This window comes from Coenobita brevimanus, chromosome 8, assembly GCF_032717465.1.
Source record: "Coenobita brevimanus isolate Jiangsu-jjx chromosome 8, ASM3271746v2, whole genome shotgun sequence".
Taxonomy (NCBI): Eukaryota; Metazoa; Arthropoda; class Malacostraca; order Decapoda; family Coenobitidae; genus Coenobita; species Coenobita brevimanus.
Genome location: NC_136961.1, coordinates 34,261,215 through 34,281,267, shown reverse-complemented (window position 1 = coordinate 34,281,267; position 20,053 = coordinate 34,261,215). Strand labels below are relative to the sequence as shown.

Below are 20,053 nucleotides of genomic sequence, written 5' to 3'. Positions count from 1 at the left end.
CAATTGTGCCAGAGCAACAGCCCAAAAGTCATTAGCATATAACTCTTACTTAAAATCAAAAACATCTGAATCACTCTCCCAATTTAAAATTGCTAGAAATCATGCAAAAGCTGTATTAAATCTATCTAAATCAAACTTTCTTCAAAAGCAAGCATCAAAACTACTTAACAACCCTAATGACAATAGAATATTCTGGTCAACTCTTAATTCTTTCAATAATAACTTTAACAAGTCATCTTCCATTCCCCCACTAAAATCTTCAGATGGCAATATTACAAATGACCCGTGTGGGAAAGCAGATATCTTTGCTAGTACCTTTGCCAGAAATTCTACCATAGATGATACCAGCCAGAATGTCTCAGTACTGGAACTTGACTCTCCCGAAATTGCCCCACTTAAAATACAGAGAAGATATGTAAAATCCATCCTAGACAATTTACCTACCAACAAAGCTCCAGGCCCAGATGGAATTCCGCCAATTGTTTTGAAAAAGTGTTCCCCAGAACTTGCCTCTGTCCTAGCTAAATTATTCAGACTATGCATACTTACTTCTTCATTCCCAAATTCATGGAAAAAAGCCAATATCCACCCAGTTCCGAAGAAAGGAAGTTCGTCTGACCCCTCCAATTACAGACCAATAGCTGTCACATCTTCTCTTGGTAAGGTATTTGAAATTTTAATTAATAAGCATATTGTTAAACATCTTGAATCCAACAACTTAATTAGTGATAGACAATACGGTTTTCGCCACGAAAGATCTACCGTTGACATACTCAATCTCTTAACTCATACCATCCATGAATCAATTGATCTTTTTGGAGAAACTCATGCAGTAGCTCTTGATATCTCTAAAGCTTTCGACAGAGTATGGCACCGTTCCCTGCTGTCCAAACTCCCTTGCTATGGACTAACGTCTTTTGTTCCTTTGATTTCTTCTTATCTTAATGACAGGAAAATAAGAGTAAAAGTAGATGATGTATATTCGAATTTCCACTCAATTAACGCCGGCGTGCCACAGGGATCAGTTCTGGCGCCAACCCTATTTCTGGTTCATATTAATGATCTCTTATCTGTCACTCATAATCCCATTCACTCATATGCAGATGACTCAACACTACATAGTTCATTCACACTCAGACATCCATTTACAAACTCTAATATCTCTACCTCTCAACTCAGTACAGCCATCTCCATAAATCAAGATCTATCTACAATCAGTGAATGGGGCCTAAACAACCTTGTCTCTTTTAATGCTAGTGAAACTAAATATATACAGTTTACTAATAGACAGATATTGCCAGTTTCGTACATTACCTTCAGTGCTACTAATATTCCCATCTCCAAAAGTATTGAAATTCTTGGTGTCTCACTTAACAGTGCCCTCAGCTGGACCTCTCATGTCAGATCACTTGCTAAAACCGCCTCAAAGAAACTTGGATTATTGTACAGAGTCCGTAACTTCTTCGCCGATGAGCAGTTGGCTATAATTTATAAGAGTCATGTGCGCTCTCAGCTTGAATATTGCTCATCCTTGTGGAATGGTTGTGGAGAGGTTGCATTAAGACAACTAGACAAAATTCAGAATAAAGCTGTTAGAATCATTAACAACCCTGCCATTACATATAAACTACCTCCCCTGCAAGTAAGAAGGAATGTTGCCTCCCTTGCATTACTTTACAGATATTTTTTTGGCAAATGCTCAGACGAAGTTGCGTCCATGGTGCCACCTCTCCATGCCTTCCCTCGTGCTACACGGGCATCTGGTAGCGCTCACGACTGGAATGTCACTCAACCATATTGCAGAACTTCTGCCTATCAGAATTCTTTCATTCCCCGAACTGCATTTCTCTGGAACTCGCTTCCCCAGAGTTGTTTTCCTCCAAATTTCAACCCACAACTGTTCAAGTCTAACTGTTACAGATATTTTATGAACAGAGGACACCAGTAATCTGGTGTATGGATTTTTTTTTTTTTACCCATTTGTTTTTCCTTCCTCCGTTCTGTCATTTAAAAAAAAAAAAAAAATATTCGTACCATGTTCCACCATCATTTGCTGGGTGCTCATTAACCAGTACACTCCAAGGATGTATTGTTTAATTTAGACTTGATATATCCAGAAGATTTATTTCAACTTACAAGATATTTCTTAAACTGTAAGGAGCCAAATATATATTATTAACCCGCTGACTCCTGTTGACATGTATACACATCCGAATGTTTTGTCACTGACTCCTGTTGATGTATATAAACACACCGCAATTGCAAGGTCCATCATTTGCACATTTTTCAAATTTCGTGCGTGATTTTTGGTACGTATACACGGGACACCTTCCTCTACCAGATGCTTGCAGGGACAATGCCTTACCCCGCATGACCTCCCCCCCCTGCACTCCATTGTCTCGGCAATTCACCTGTTACCAGTGTCTAGGCCAGTAAAGACATGTCGTGCCACGGTACGAAATTCAAGGCCAGAATGATTCCCCAGTCGATGACAATGTGGAGGACAAAGTTTATGTTGCATTAGAGGAAGAAACAGTCAGAAATGATGATCAGGTAATGTCGGAAAAAAAGATGAGGTATGTTGATGTGTTTGGTAAGTGAAACAATGCTTATATCGCCTATATTACTGTGTGAAAATCATTATGCTCTTGTACATTTATATTCGTACCAAATAAATGAATACCGTTTATGAGTGGTGTGGAATAGTTACCCCTCCGATAGAACTCGTTTACTCTGGAGTCTGCCTCATAGAAAACACAGTAAGGTAAGGGGTATTGTTCCTGTATCCGGTATTTTAAACCTCAGATGAGTGATTTCTCTAGGAATTTTTGATGTTTCTCACCAAAAGCGGAGGTTTGAGCCCCCCCCAAAATCCAAAATTTTTCGGGATGGGGGGGGGGGTCAGTGGTGGAAAATTGGTCGGGTCAGGGCGGGTTAGTTAACCTTAACTTCAGTCTTAGTTACTAGATAAATGGTTAACCCATTAGCACCCGGTGTCCTCAATATAAGACAGAACTGAGCCTTTCTAAAATTTAATAAAGGGAACCCCGGGATATCGACCTATGAGCTTCGCGATTGTGAGCTGACAGGTGGAGGGCGGTACACCTAGCACCCTTCCAGCAAAACCTCTCGCACAGGAAATCTGGGCACCTATGGTTTAAATGTATTTGTCACATTGTCACTGGATGAAAGAGGTTAGTATCTGGATCTTCATGCTCTCTAGCAGTGGTTCCCAAATTGTCCTCTTCTCTTACTCCGCGGACAAAACACTGTTGCATCCATGACCCCAACCCTCTTTTTTCTTTAAAAAAGCAAACAAAACAACATATTTGAATACATATATGCGAATCAGGAATTTAAGAACAGAGACAAGGTGCATTCATGTAAAACAACTGTAAAACTATGAAGTGAAAATTCAGTTGCAGGTTTGTAACTGAATTTCTGCTGCCAAGTAGAGGATCAGTCTTTGAGTCATAACAACGATACAAGTCAGGTTATCTGCCACAAAGAACCAAATATGGTATTTCAATTTGATGCTCAAGAGCATAAAAATGCTGAGATATGTGTATTAACACTTGCAAAACACTAGAAATCTAAATTCATGATAATACTGCAGCCTCTTATTCATATTCAAACTCCATAGGTCTCTCTCGGGTGCGTAAGAATTCCGAATCGGAGCGAGAATTCCGAATCGGAGCGAGATTTCTGAATTGGAACCTGAGATTTCTGAATCGGAGCTGCTAGTGCCAATTGTTGTCTGTTTTTTGTTACGAAATATCTATCAGATATCTTCCTTAACACGTAATGACTTTAATTGGTTGGATTTTAGTCATTTCGTCGCATGTTTGGTCTTTTATTTTCGGTCACGGAGTCTGAGATATAGGTAAGTTTGAAATTTGGAGTTTTTCATCAGTGAGCACTGGTTAGTGAGATTTGGAGATATATATACAACATGCATTTCAACTGCACCCCATTCGGTCCGTTACTGCTGAAGGCATCATTCGGTTGAGATAATCCGTTGCAGATCTGTTCACTGTCCATAGCTGCATCTCAGGCTTCAGCTATCAAAGTTGATGTTTGTGAAACTTGAAAACTGCCAATTGACAAACGTTGCATTTTAAGGTCTTGGACAAATAACAACTGTGAAAGTGTTCATCACGTTTTGAAAGATCTTGTAAATTAGCAACCCCAGCCTGCCCATATTTTGGTCAAAATATTGATCACGCATATCAAGACAGTATATGAGTAAACACCTTGAAAGAGCCGTGGTGGAAGGAGGTGAATATATATTGGTTCCAGGATATGAACATTATCATTTGAAGACGACTATCTATACCACTAAGACTGCAGAAGATTGCCAGAAGTTGTTTACAAAATTTATGCACAGCACTGGCCAAACAAATGGGAGCCAAATGACGTCAAGCAATGGACCTCTCACCATACCCAAAACTCCGTCGGCTGGGAAGAAACCCCATCAGGCTAAATGAAAACGTACAGAGCGCACAATGACGACTTAAAAGAAACTTAAAATATAGAATGAACAATATACTGTTTGTGCAATATATATATATTTCATTTGCAATTGAGAAATGTATTTTATTTGTTGGATGAATACAGCGCATGACAATAAATAACGGGAAATAATCCCACTGCAAACAAGTACACACATAAACAAGTTACGTAACACATAGGACCTAAATACAAGTAGTTACAGCCCCACCTGTTTCAAAGTCTAGGTCCGACTCGGAAATTTCAAGTTCCGATTCGGAAATCTAGCTCCGTTTTGGTATTCTTGCTCCGATTCGGAATTCTTACACACCGGTCTCTCTCTCTCTCTCTCTCTCTCTCTCTCTCTCTCTCTCTCCATACGTTGTAGGCAAATGAATTGTTTCGCAGTTCCATGGATTCATCATGCATTTTCTCTTGATCTGCTTTGCACAAGATAATCGACACAAAAAGGATTCTTCACAAAAGTTGCTTCAAGATATCGACCATGTATTTCTAAGCAATAAAATCATAGAAATGATACCAGAGTCTGTCGGAAACCTAGGCAAGCATTTGTTTAAAACAGCAGGATCGGTGACCATGTTTGCAGGACTCTCAGAAAAACATGACAATATTAATGAAATATCCTGCGACACTTAAAAACCCACAGACTTACACAAGGAGTTCCTTGGCAGCAACCAAGCAAACTGAGGGATGTAGACTCGCTTCTGACGCTAACCAGTTGGAGTTCAACCTCTTCTGCACGGTCCCAAAAGATGAGCACCAAATTCCCTAAATTTCAAGACACACCTAAACTAACAGCAAAGAACAAGTTCCACGGAAATGCAATATAAGTGGTATGTAGTGCTGGGTACCAGAAGTGCTGATATTAAATAATACGATTCCCAGTACCGCATTCACTCAGTGACAAAGGTGTTTCTAGGTTCGGCCCCTGAGAGGGTTGGGCTACAGTCTGAGGCAATTTCTAAATATATGTTTTGATATATTGCATACCGTATGGCTATTACATGATGCAAGCATATATCATGCCCTTTTATTCTCTGGTATTTTTTACACCGAGTAGTTTGCAAGGTAAACTTTAATCTTTTCAGCACGGCAATGTCTTTTGCATTTCAGTCTTGCTTCCACCATGCGATTTTTAATTAGCTCACGAAAGAGTTTTTGATTAAAGGATTTAGTTGTAGTTTTGGTAAACCCCTTCACTACAAAACGTCTTACTTAAACTGAATTTTTTTTTTTTTAAACATATACATTTCTGTGTCCAACAACAGTCTACTTTCAACAGTATTTTAATTTGTTGTGCATTATACTTATTGTAAATATATTTAATCCCGCCCTAAATACATTAACACATAATATCCCAACATACACTTCAGGAGGAGAATATTTCTCCCAGGTCTCAGCCTAATATTACTGACATATATATTTACCGTTTCCTTACCATCCAACACCTAACTCCGTTACTCGTATACAATGGGATAATTTTTAACCAGTTTTCATCCTTTATTAACATCCTCGTGACACTTTTATTACCGGGGTAATTCTTAAATAAACCTTCCTTACACTTTTATTATTGAAGTATATGTTGAAGAAATCGTCACTGCACTCAAACCCTTAATCCAGCAACACCCATTTGTACAGGGTACGTAGCTTCCCACCGCTCACCAGTCGTCCTCGCATTCCGCATATTTCGTTCCTCACCACGCTCGTTTCTTTATCCTTCTCAGACAGGTTCAGGCATAACACAGGACAAGTGATCGACAAATATGTTTGTTTTGCTGTAAGTTCATGTGTCTCCACTATACATTTATCGAAATCTTCACTGTGGTGATGTACTTTTTTTTTTTTTTTACTCTGCCACCAGACGAATTTATGTAAGGTAAGAAGAGCCTCTGGTAATAAAGAGGTAAATAAAAACAATATCTAACGTGTCCATTTTGAAACGTTTGCCCTAAGCTGAATTATATTACCTGGAGGTAAAAGTGATAAAAAAGTTCTCTGGTTGAAGGGGGTGCCATTAACTTAGCAACATTTTTATGATTCAGGAAGGTGTGACTTCTACATGGGCCGGAGCTCCTACTTCGTGTACCAAGTGGGTGTCATGGCTAATAAAAACAGTCCTCTCGTCCCTGCCATCAATCAAGTGTACGTACCCAGATTTCTGTCATACACTAAGTCCTCATTAGATATCACCCTATCTACCCATCTATCTATCCATATATCAATTTTTATTCCTTTTGGCTGTTAACTTCATTAGCTCTATGATGTAGTGATCCATCCTCCTGCAGCCAACCCATGTTTCTGGCAGCATCGCATTCAGGAGCATAGCAGTGTCCTCTTATGTACTTATGTCGAAAATATTTCTTCAGTTCAATGCATTTTCTAATGGATCTAGCCATAGTAATATCTAGAGACCCTATAGCATTGGTACTCAAAGGACGGAATGCGGTCCCAATTCTGAGCACTATGAGTGTTGATGTGGACCTCAGTTCCTTCTCTGAATATATGTTATCTACATCTTATGCAAGAATTTTAATACTTTGGATTTATGGTTGAATTTCTTTTACAATATGGCTGGAATACTTAGCATTTTATAACGTCATCTGCTTAAAATTTTCTTTAAGAATACTATCTCGAAATAGGGCCCATTTCTTGTTACTTTCAGTTTCGGAACTACAGTTACTGATGATCTTTTGGTCTCCCTGGTAACTTATCCAAGGGTTAATTAGTAACTGTAGCCCATTAATAGTTGATGATTGGACCCATGTTTATGAAACTGTTTTGCTCTAAATCAACCCAAATATCACCAAGAGTGACATCCTGTATATTCCAGTAAAGGTTTTCATTTGTATCTCTGTCACAGGAATTTTGTATGACTGGACCTTCAAAGAAAGTTATTAAAGAACCAATGCCCTAGAGAGAGAGAGAGAGAGAGAGAGAGAGAGAGAGACTGGGCAATCACCATGTTGGTGCAGTGAATGGATATTTGCTGGGCTCCACTCAAGTTAGTATATAGATTAGTGATCGCTGCCAGATAACACAAGGTCATTTAACTATGGTTCAGATTTTATGGCACGTTTTCGAACTTCTGTTATTCTGTGCATGCACAAGTGGTGATTTCTTAACCAGCCACGTCCCATCGACGTATTGGTACATCACAACTTTTTTTCACACTGGGACCTGACAACGGACCATTACGTTCTGCAATTACAAGGTCCATCATTTGCACATTTTTCAAGTTTCGAGAGTGATTTTCGGTAGGCATATGCGGTAGACCTTCCTCTACCTGCCACCAAGCGGCGACACTCCCCGACCCCGTGTGATTGTCTCGGCAGCTCACTTGTTAGCAGTGACTTGGCCAGTAAAGGCATGTCGTGCTGCGATCTCTCCAACGACAAAATTCAAGCCGCCCTTGATGCCTTCACAGGCAAAAGTGATTCCCCAATAGATGACAGTTTGGAGGACAAAGATTACGTGGCGCCGGAGGAAGAAACGAGCAGAAGTGATGAGTTAATGTCGCCAAGGAAGGTGCGGTATGTTGATGTTTGGTGAGTGAAACAATGCTTATACCACATATATTAGTGTGTCAAAATCATTATATTCTTGTACTACATATAGGTTCGTACCAAATGAACAAATATCTACCTATTCTGAGTGGTTTGCAGTAGTTACACCTACCATAGAAAACGTAAGAGCAGCAGCACGCACCCAGAGAAGACGGTACGAGGTGTTCGGAGGGATACTTGTATAGTGCACTTATAAGCTCAGGTGAGCACTTTTGTTGGTATTTTCCAATGTTTCCCATAAGAAGCAGAGGTGTGACCAAAAAAATAAAAACTTTTTGAAAATCTGCCGGGATTGGGGGGGGGGTCATTGGTGAAGTATCTACTGGGACGTGGCAGGTTATTATGTACAGCTGTATAAAAATGAGATTTTTCTGTACACTTCAGCTAGGCATATTTCATGCTAAACGATGCTTAATTAACACCAGCAGTGTTTACTTTTTTGCCTGGAGTTTTTAAGACTGATAGAATTTGGTTGAATTTAAAAGAATATTCTAGGTATCCATAATTGTGATAATGTGGTTTCCATTGGCATATTATCTAGGCTTACCTCCCTGTGTGGATTAGAAGAGACTTGTATTTCTTATAAATATTCACAACATAAGAATGAACATTAATTTAGGAAATATGGTGTTCAGTAACATTATACCATACTGCAGTTACCTCATAGTGCATTACTGTTTTACTGCAGTGGATATTTCATTCAGCTACAGTACCACAAAGATAAGAATTCACCTATGCAGTACTCTCTCTCTCTCTCTCTCTCTCTCTCTCTCTCTCTCTCTCTCTCTCAATATTATATTCCCTAAGGTTTGGGAAAAGGCTGCATATTAAGCATTTCAGCGATGACAAAACCTTAATACTAATGATTCAGATTTAACTTCAATTATCTGGCATAATTCATCCAACCCCCCATGCCGGATATTGCTGAATGCTGGATATTGCAAAGTACTCCCAATCAGTTTTCCTCTGAATGTCAACCTAGAAACTTTCCCACAATATTACCCCTGAGTAAAAGATTAAAATTAGGCATGAAAATACATTACTGCATTCACAGAGTACACATACTACAATAATATAGTACACAGTTCAGTCATAATCATACTGTTCTCACCCAGCATCGGCATCAATGGAGGGTAGGTACGCACAGTTACAGTACATCCTCGCTATACAGTAGTCACAGCACTAGGGCACAGAGCACTGAGGGGCTACAAGGTTAGTCACAGCACAGTAGTAATGAGCAAGGCAAGGGAGGCCACAGGACTAAATCACAACACTAGGGCTTAGCCACTGTGTGGGTCACAATATCAGAGTGCACAGATACGTCTTCACTGTGTGACGTCCACGGAAGAGACTGAGACACCTGGTTGGCTGCTCCAGTAGTGCATTGTGATTGGCTGGTGTGTTGTGGGGTCTGCCTATGCACCGATTGGGTCCCGAGAGACATTGGAAGGCTGACTGCTTCTCGTTTCTGTACTGGACATTGCCTAAATTCACCGAATATTGTTTTAACAGAGGCTTTCAAAAAGTACCAGATATTTCAATGATGGATAATTGAAAGTTTACTGTATGCATTTTATAAAATGTTATAACCTACAGTATCACAGACCAAATTGTGAACATATAAGTGTATCCATATAAAATATTACACTGTGTATATATATATATATATATATATATATATATATATATATATATATATATAGTATACATTACTGTATAATATTCCAGTCACAGTACATATTCTACCCAATGCAGCGTCATCATTGATCTAATGTGGTTAACGTATTTGCAAGTTTCTTAACCTGAGATATGAAAGCATCACTGTCAATTACAAATGTGAGGACTTGTCAGGAAATACATATATTCATATAGTTTCATCACGGAACAAAACATCCATCCCACAGTGTGTTGATAAGAATAAATTAAATATAATGCAGTACAGAATGATCTGTTTCATAACATACAGTCTAAAGAGTATGGACCCTCACCTTGTAGGTCTACCTCAGTATGTGGGTTTCATATACAAAACACTGTATTTGTTCAACCTAATCTGCGTTACTATCACAGATGACTATAAGTGCCATGTTTGGAGTTGTACAGTAGAAATCTCATATATACACAAAAATTGTTCTAGCTCCGATAAAGTATGTAGGTTTTGCGTTCATCAAATATTTACTATATATGCAAATATTCCTTAAATACAAGTGTTGTATTTGGTGATGCATATACTGTGTTCTGATGAATGTAATGCAGGCACTGCTCTTAATATTTTTGGTCTTTTTAATTAGTGCTTGCCGGAATCTATCGATTCGACAAGCATATTGGTCAGTTCCGTATGTTGTCTGTCTGTCTATTTTTTTGTTTGTCTGCACTGTACTGTACAGGTCACAATTTTGCACCAATCGTTCTTAAAAGGATTAAAAAAAAAAAAAAAAAAGGTAGATATACATAAACTCTGGAAGCCTATCGTTTTTCATCAAAATCGTTCAAAAGCCCTGGGCTGGGTGGGGGGTTGAAACCCCTCAGTGGCAGTGGATCCGGAAATCGTCAGGACCCAGTGGCTGGCCCCGGTAACTTTTTTTTTTTTTCAAATTTCGATAATCGAGTTTTTCCCTGTCAAATTCAAGAGAAACATCTGGTGCACCTGCCAATGCAATTTTTTGCCTCGTAAACCCATCCTGTACTCGTAATGAAGCGCGAGAAATTTCACCAAATGACTGCCTACCAAGCAGAGGACTAAAAAAATATCACACTGAGAAATATGCATATTTTCACCCCCCCTCCCCCCAAAAAAAAGTGGTGTGCTGGGTGGGGGGTTGAAGCACTCGGCCAAAGGCAGTTTCGTTTTAATTGTGTGTGTGTGTGTGTGTGTGTGTGTGTGTGTGTGTTTTATGAGTGATTTCTTTGATTAAAATATGTTAATAATGGGTTGGTAACTTTATGGCACTTTGAGAATTATTACATTAATTAAAATTATATGCAGTACATCTTCACTTGGGTTTTCCCTTTCTGATGAGCTATTCTGAATAAAATCAGCACCAGTCTTGAATATTGCTTCTGCTTTCGAATGGAGTTCTAGTACAGCAGTGGATGGATACAATAGAATTCCTTTCTAATAACTAATGTAGTCAACAAAAGAAGGCATCACCAGTTACATATATTTTTTATTATTGTATATAAGGACCTACGATCAATCACTAACCATGTAAAAATTTTCTCTAAATTTTTTCACATTTTAGCCTTGCCCTATACATACAGCCAACTTTAAAATTCCTTAGATGTATACAGTAGTATACAATGTCTTAGATTAATGCAAAGATTTTCTCTCATCTACCAGACTCTTCATAGTTTATTGAGTAAAAAGGAAAGTGTGAAAGTTAGAGGCGCTAAACACGTGATCCAGTATATAACCTACTTTATTTCCATTTTATTTATAAAAACTTCCTGTATCCTCACACTGCCATTTTCAGTTTATACTTATGGTATAACAAGTCCTTTCATTAATGGACCAAATACATATAAAATAATAAAGTTTATCTGACAAAGCCCATGATGCTCATTTGCAGACCAGTTTGCTCTCTTCACCTTGATTTCCCAGAGTTTCCTTCTTAGTGAGTCACAACTAGTCGGAAAATATGCACAGAAGGTCCAAGAGTGTTTCTGCACCCAAATGCAGCACAACCAACCATTAATAAAGTCAAACAACACATGTAAAAAAAAAAAAACTGTTTAGCTGTGACCAACAGTCTGGTTAGTCAGCATTGTAAGTCGCCGATTATCTTGGTATTTAACTTTGAAGTAATATCCGTATGTAGAGATGAATATTAAAACGAAAATCTTCAGCAGCTCAAATTAATCATCTATACTGCAATTGAAGTGACAATTATCAGCCAATCATGTATTACTGTAGGTGATGAGATGTGTTTTTAGACGAATCTAGTCAGCCAGCACCCGGGTTGAGAGGCGTTTGCACGATAATGGCGCCATGTGGCCGACCCATTAGTGAAAAGCTGACCAGTCTCTTTCTTCATTAGTGTCCCTAGTAATAGCTACTCTGAAGAATTGACTCTGATAAAACGAATATATCATTCATGTTGTTTAATGTAAAACGAATATATCATTCATGTTGTTTAATGTATTTTTCTTATTTACAAAGCCTGGTAAGTGAGACGATTGTGCATTTGGTTCCATTCCCCGACTTCCACTAGGTTTGAACTCGCAACACAATGAGTGCATAAATTCGAAGCAATCATTTGTTACCAGCTGTGGGAGGGAGAGTTGTTTGTACTACCTGTGTGATTTGGAGAAATGAGGTTGAGACGGACAAGTGGAGGGAAGGGCAGGGAAAAAGAGGCCATGCTTCATAGAAAACATACATGTTGATGTAATGACTGTTACTCCCTTTAAACACTAGAACATGCCTTGTACTCTGATGTACGGGCTGTATTAGCTATATTATAAGGACAGCTATCGGAATAATACTGAATTACAAGAGAAATACTGCAGATTTAGTAGAAAGCAGAAATAGTAATTTGTCCCATGTCAAGAAAGGGATATCCAATTAGTGAGAAAAATAATCTGGCGTTAACCAAAAGTCTGCAGATGTCAAACCGAGGAGAATAAGTCATTTACCAGAAATTATGCAGCCTAGCTGGAGATATGACAAGTCAACTGGCGCAACCCCCCCCCCCCAAAAAAAAATGTCAGATTAACCCGCCCCGTCCCGGAGACGTGAATTCACGTCCTCACATGATGTGCACTCATATCCCGGAGACGTAAATTAATGCGGCAACATTGCAAGGACATTGCAAGGTCCCTAATTTGCACAATTTTCAATTTTCGCGAGTGATTTTTGGCACATATACACGGGACACCTTCCTCTACAAGATGCCAGGCAGGGACAATGCCTTATCCAGCATGACCTCTTCCCCCCCTGCATGACCTTTTCTCAGCAATTCACCTGTTATCAGTGACCTGGCCAGTAAAGCCATGTCATGCCACAGTACGAAATTCAGGGCCAGAGTGATTCCCCAATCGATGACAATGTGGAGGACAAACATTAGAGGAAGAAACAGTCAGAAATGATGATCAGGTAATGTGGCAAAAAAAGGTCAGGAATGGTGATGAGTTAGTGAGTGAAACAATGCTTATAATGCCTATATTACCGTTTGAAAACCAATATGCTCTCATACTACATATAAATTCGTACCAAATAAATAAATACCGTTTATGAGTGGTGTAGAATAGTTATCCTCCCACAGAACTCGTTTTCTTTGCAGCCAGCCTGATAGAAAACCCTGTAAGGTAAGGAGGTACTCCTACGTGGATCGAGTATTAAACCTCAGGTGAGCGATTTCTCTATGAATTTTTGATGTTTCTCACCAAAAGCGGATGTTTGAGCCCCCCCAAAAAAAGGTCCAAAAATGTCGGGACTGGAGCGTACCACTGCCCAGAAAACGTCGGGATGGGGCGGGTTAAACGTTCTCTTGTGATGGACAAACTTGTCTGTTCTCAGCCAAAGGAAAATCCGTATTTAACTTGGTTGATCACGATATTTTTCCCGAAACGCATAAAATCTTCTGCAGGTAGCCAGGATGAAACCTACTGTATATCTAACGCTTTATCAGTCTCTCTGTAATGAGCGCAATTTTCTGTCCTTAAACTGAGTTAAGCTGCAAGATTGACATCTATAATGTAAGCAGCTGTGCCTCCCTTCCTCTCCTCTGTGTGTGTGTGTGTGTGTGTGTGTGTGTGTGTCCGCATGTGTAAAATTGAGGGTCATTCATCTGGCGCTGCATGATAAATAGGTATGGTAGGTTTGTGGCTAGGTGGGAAGTTTGGTTGATGCAAGATGATAGTCTGACAGGCAGGCTGAGTGGCACGGGTGGACAAAGCAAGTGGGAATGGGTTGTTGGCTTGTTTAAATCGGGTGGATGGGTGGCTACATGGAGGACAAGGCCAAAGACAGGCAAATGTCTTCTTATTTCTTTGACATATAATAAGAGTGTGGTACGTGGTAGGTGGTAGATGGGGGTGCCCGTCATCCACCCACTCAGTGTAGTGGTACTCTGTTTTTTTAGGGTAGCTCCATACATTGAGTGGTAAGCCAAATAATTTTCTGTGAACCAGGAAAGCATTTACAACACTGGGTGGTAACCTTGTAACAAACCAACACGTGCTCCCTACGTGACAACAAGTGGGTTGGTGGAGGGATAGTGCCCCTCCCCGGAAAACAACTAAAAATACGAACAAGAAGCCTCGGACCAGGACTGAGTAAAAGGTGACGACAAAGGACCGAACAAAGGACATGGTAGGGATAGCTACATGAAATGCAAGGGGTGCAAATGATGAGATGAAAGAAAGGGAGAATGTCCAGGTGCTTGAGGGTGCGAAAGTGGATGTATGTGGATTAACTGAAACTAAATGGTGAGGTGAGAGTGTGAGGGAATGGGAGTATGGATGGGGTATATGCGCGGGAGTAGGTGAGAATGAAAGGGCAAAGGAAGGAGTATGTATTGTTGTGGGTAACAGCTGAAAGGAGAATATAAGAGAATATGGATCGGTTGGCTCAAGGATTGTGTGGGTAAGATTGAAAGTTACACTACAAATGTGGGCGATTGTGTGCGTGTATGCACCAACGCAAAATCGTGCAAGCATAGTGAGAGAAGAGTTCTGGACAAATGTGGAAGTATGCATGCAAAAGTTTGAAAGGAATGAGAGAGTGTTTTTGATTGGAGATATGGATGGAAAAGTAGGGAATGTGAAGGTGGATGTAGAAGTTGGTGAGCGGGCTATGCCTGCAGAGATGGGTGAGAATGGCAGTGCTTTAGTTGATATTTGTGCCGGGAGGGGGTTGGTGATAACTAGTACCCTCTTCCGGCACAAAATGATCCACACATATACATGGCGAGTGATGAGTAGGGTGGGTCGTGAACTGAATGTACGGAAGGCAATGATCGATTAAGTGTGTGTGGATGAAAGGATGAGGTGTAATGGATGCAAGAGTATATAGAGGTTGGGAGAATGGACTTTCTGACCACCACTTGGTAGTGGTTAGAATCAAAGCCCAAATGAAATGAAGAAATAGAAAAAGGGAAGGACAGGAGGAAGTAGTTCATACAAGGAAAGTGAAAATGTTAAAAGAGGATGAACAAATGGAAGAATATAAGAGGGAAGTGGAGGAGCGATTGCTTAAATATGGATTGGAGCAGATGTAACAGAAGAAATCTGTGCAACATGTGAGGTGATGTGTTGGGTGAAGAGAAGACGAAAGGGGGTGCAGGGAACAGCTTGGTGGAATGAAGAAGTGAGAGAGGCTGTGGCACAAAAGAAGGATGCACATAGTGAGTAGATGAGAAACAGGGGCGTGGAAGAAGTTGAAAGACGGAAGAGAGAGTTATATAGAGAGGAAGGGAGAGGTGAAAAGATTATTAAGAGAGGGTAAGAAGAGAGTCGATGAGGAGTTTGGAAGGACCTTGAGTGTAAAGTGGAGGGAATGTAAGAAAATGTTCTGAAAAGAAGTAAAGGGAGTTCGACAGGGTCCCAAAGAAGTTAGTTGGGGAGTGAAAGATAAAAATTTTAGATTACTAGTGGAGAAAGGAGAAAAAGTGAGCAGATGGAGTGAAGCTTTATTAAGGAATTGTTGAACGTAGAGAATGAAAGTAATGCGAATATAAGTAGCTGGGGAATGGCTGGGAGAAGGAGGTATGTGAGAAGAGAAGAAGAAACCAGTAGGATGGAAGTCATAGAAGCATTGAAGAAAGTCAAAATGGGGAAAACCCCAGGAACTGATGCAGTGTGTGGTGAAATGCTGAAGCATTGGGGAGAGATTAGTAGAATGGATGTGGAAGATGTGCAGATTGGCCTGGGAGGAAGATAGAGTCCCGGAGGACTAGAAGTCAGGTATAATTATTCCCCTGTACAAAGTAAAAGGGGAAAAAGAATTGTGTGGTAATCACAGGGGCATTTGCATTCTTAGTGTAATAGGAAAAGTATATGGTTGGATACTTATTGACAGAGTTAGGGAGATAACAGAGGAATTAATTGGAGAAGAACAGGGAGGTTTCAGGGAGGGAAGAGGTTGTGTAGATCAGATATTCATTCTTACTGCTTTAGTGGAAAAGTTTCTAGAGAAGAGAAAGAAGTTGCATGTGGCCTTCATGGATATGGAGAAAGCATATGACAGGATGGATAGACAAGGATTGTGGAAAGTGTTAAGAATATATGGAGTAGATGTGAAGCTGTTGAATGCTGTGATGAGTATGTATGATGGTGCTAAGGCTGCAGTGCATGTGGATGGTGAACTAAGTGAATTTTTCTCTTTGAAGGTTGGATTGAAACAAGGATGAGTCATATATCCATGGTTGTTCAATCTGTATATGGATGGGGTTATAAAAGAGATACAAGGTAGGACAGTGGATGTTGGAGCTGACCTAAGAGAGAGGGCAGTGTTTGGAAACTCCCTATACTGTTGTTTGGAGATGATACTGTGCTGTTAAGTGAAGACGAAGGGGAGCTGCAAGGCTTGGTGGATGAGTTTGGGGGAGTGTGTAAGAAAAGAAATCTAAAGGTGAATGTGGGGAAGAGTATAGATATGATCTTCGATAGAAGTGAAATCAGTAAATGTACAGTTGGGTTGGATGAGGAGGAAATGGAAAATGTGAGTGTATTTAAGTACTTGTGTAGTGTGATGATTAAGGATGGAAGTTTAAAGGTGAAGTGCTTGAAAGGATACAACAAAGAAGAAAGGTTCCTGGTTCCTTGAAAGCAGTGATAAGAAACAGGGAAGTGAGCATGGAAGTGAAAAAGTTACTACATGACAGTATTGTGATCCCAGCTCCAACGTATGGAAGTGAAGCTTGGACCTTGCTGGAGGGACAGAAGTCAAGAGTGAGAGCAGTGGAAATTAGTTATTTCAGAGGAGCATGTGGAGTCAAACAAATGAGGAAGTGAAGAAGCGTTGTGTTGTGGATGTGGATGTGATAGGAAGCGTTAGTAGATATACACTGAGATGGTTTGGCCATGTGAAGAGGATGGAGAGCGAGAGACTGACAAGGAGAGTGTATGTGAGTGAAGTGGAGGGGAGAGAGGGGGGGGGCAAGGATGAGATGGAGGGATGGAGTGGAGAGGTATATGAGAGAGGGGGGGTGTGAGCTGGAAGCAGGACAATGAAATGGCGGGGAGCAGGGCGACATGGAGGAGATTTATTTGTGGCTACCCCTTACGGGATTAAAGCGTCTGGCAATAGATATATATTATAGATAGATAATACTGAATGACATTGTGGGTATGTGCGAAGATGAGAGGGTGTGTAGGTGGTTGGGTGGGTAAAGGGACAATAGGCCTATGAGGATAGGTCATTATTCTGAGCGAATATGTCCAAGGTGGTAATAGGTTCTTGTGTTGAAAATAGTTCCACATGCACTATTAGTCGGAAATCTTGCTGAAATATTTAGGTCCTGTCGGTTACAGACGTTCCATAGTGCTGTAGGCACGCTAGTAAAGTGTGTTTACATAGAAATGCAGTATTCCCCCTTCCGCAGGTATATCTTTGTGTAAAAATATTACTTATTCTCTATAAAACAAAATCCACAGGAGTGTATGGGTATAATCTTTATCTGAGTAAGTCACGGAGTTGTGAAATCAAGAATCCCAAGGCATCTGAGTTATTAGATCGACACACACAACGTGAGTCCGTAATATGCATCCAAACTTTCCATACGTTAGCTTCTTGAATCGTGAAGTAAATTGATAGGTTATCTGACTTCAGTAACGCGAAAGGTTTCTCTTAATATATATATATATATATATATATATATATATATATATATATATATATATATATATAGATATATATATATATAGATATATAGATATATATATATATATAGATATATATATATATATATAATATATATTGTTACATAGCCTATGATTTCATCATCCTTTGTGTAATTCTAACGTACAGTATGATGCATGTTTGATCACGAGCGTGTTCTACCTCACTCCCCCCTTCTACCCTTATAGTAAAGTAAGTCGTTCTTTCTGTTGTTCAGAGCAGGATTGTCAACTCTTTGTCCCCATGGCTTCATTTGCGCGACCTTCTTACAAGTTGTATCAAGCTCTACCGGCCCCTATATAATGAGCTCAGTCTCTGCATTATTGCCACTTAGATCTACTCCTCATTTTGTTCACATCTCTGTCCTCCCCTGTACAGTTGTTATTATTGTGAGTGCTCAGGAAGTCTCCAACCATCTAGCAGCCGTGTAATTTGAGTATAACTGTTATTGCATTTTTTCTTGTACTGTGTAGCATAAGGTGTTAATTCGTAGACCTAGTGAGGTTTTAGACTTTAATGTAAAGTTTTACTGTCAGCCATTATTAATAATATTTTGTATCTGTAATAATATATCTTGCATTCACTGAGTATTATCTGGTATTTTCATTTTATTAGGGCTGACTTAGATAAATTTACTCATGCTAATTTCGTGTTAATAGAGGCTGTTGCAGTTAACCATATATTTAACCTGTTTTTTGCCATTACATTATCCTTATGAGTCCTGAATGTTTTGTTGTTAGTTTGAGCATTAAACTTTAACTTGTAATTTTACCTAACTCTTTTGTTTTGAACCTGGAACTTTACGGGACGGTATTCTCTGTTCCGTAACATAAATTTGGCGACCTCTTATCAGGATATTCAGGATATTATCATAAGGATATTGCTTGATATTTTGTGACTGATTTATTCATGATGTCTACTATTACTACACTTGATGAAGCCAAAGATTTTTTGTCAAATGTGCAAACAGTGTGTGATGTAGAAAATAGAACAAAGAATGAACTTAAGCTTGTTGCTCAACAATTGGGAATTGCTGTTCGCTCTCATCATTCTAAAGATCAAATTGTTGACATGATTAATGAAAGCTTGTTTAATGTAACTCCTCCAAATGAGCAAACGCAGATTGAATTAGCTAAGTTACAGCTAGCCCTGCAGGAGGCTCGTGCTAAGGAGGCTGAATTTCAAGCAAAAGCTAAGGAGGCTGAGGCACAAGTTGAACTTGCTAGGATTCAGGCAGACCATGAGTATCGCATGAAACAAGGTGGAACTGGATCATCTAGCTCTGATGATTTTGATGTGGCTAAAAATGTTAAACTTGTCCCTCCTTTTAATGAATCTGATTTAACAAAGTATTTTCAGTTGTTTGAGAGGGTAGCTACAGGTTTTAATTGGCCCAAAAAGTATTGGCCAGTACTCCTTCAAACTGTTCTCACCGGTAAAGCTCAAGTAACTTATGCATCTTTGCCTCAGGATCAATCTGATAATTATGATGTAGTTAAGAGCTTGATTCTTAAGGCCTATGAGCTTGTTCCTGAAGCCTATAGAGTAAAATTTAGGACAACTTATAAGCAAGATAAGCAGTCCCATGTTGAGTATGCAAAAATCAAAGAAGATCTGTTAGAGCAGTGGTTAAATTCTAAGAATGTGGATTCTGATTTTGACAAATTTAAGCAGATGATTTTACTGGAGGACTTCAAAAGGTGTGTTAATAAAGATGTAAGCCTATATCTTGATGAAAGAAGAATAGATAATTTGTCTGATGCTGCAGTTTTAGCTGATGAATATGTTCTCACTCACAAGAGATATTCTAAAGAAAAAGGGAAAGCTGAGAGTAAGTACGTTGCCTCTACTCAGAGTACAGGTAACAGGAAAGAGAATAAAGATGATGTTTCTCAGGAAGTAAATACCAGCTTCACCTCTAGATTTCAGAAAAGTAAATGTACTTATTGTAGTAAGCTTGGTCATACTACGGAGAAATGTTTCAGGAGACAGCGTGATGTGAACAAAAAGGAGTCTTTAAATATTCAGTCATTTGGTCTAGTGTCCACCCTTGAGAGTTCCCAGAATTCTTTAACTGAGTTAACTGAACCTGCTTTGAGGGGTAACTTAAATTCTCATGATGGAGCTCCTCTTTTGAGCAGTA

General features: G+C 39.5%; 2 protein-coding genes across 2 annotated transcripts in view; both read left to right on the top strand.

Annotated features, from left to right (window-relative positions):
• LOC145407423 (uncharacterized) overlaps positions 1-20,053 on the top strand; it is a 583,744-nt gene that overhangs the window by 184,685 nt on the left and 379,006 nt on the right. The gene's annotated exons all lie outside the window — the stretch shown is intronic.
• LOC145406083 (ionotropic receptor 93a-like) overlaps positions 1-20,053 on the top strand; it is a 99,934-nt gene that overhangs the window by 49,012 nt on the left and 30,869 nt on the right. The window contains exon 3 of the mRNA XM_080277272.1: positions 6,552-6,651. Coding sequence (XP_080133398.1) covers positions 6,552-6,651 — 100 coding nt within the window. The remainder of the gene's footprint in view (positions 1-6,551; positions 6,652-20,053) is intronic.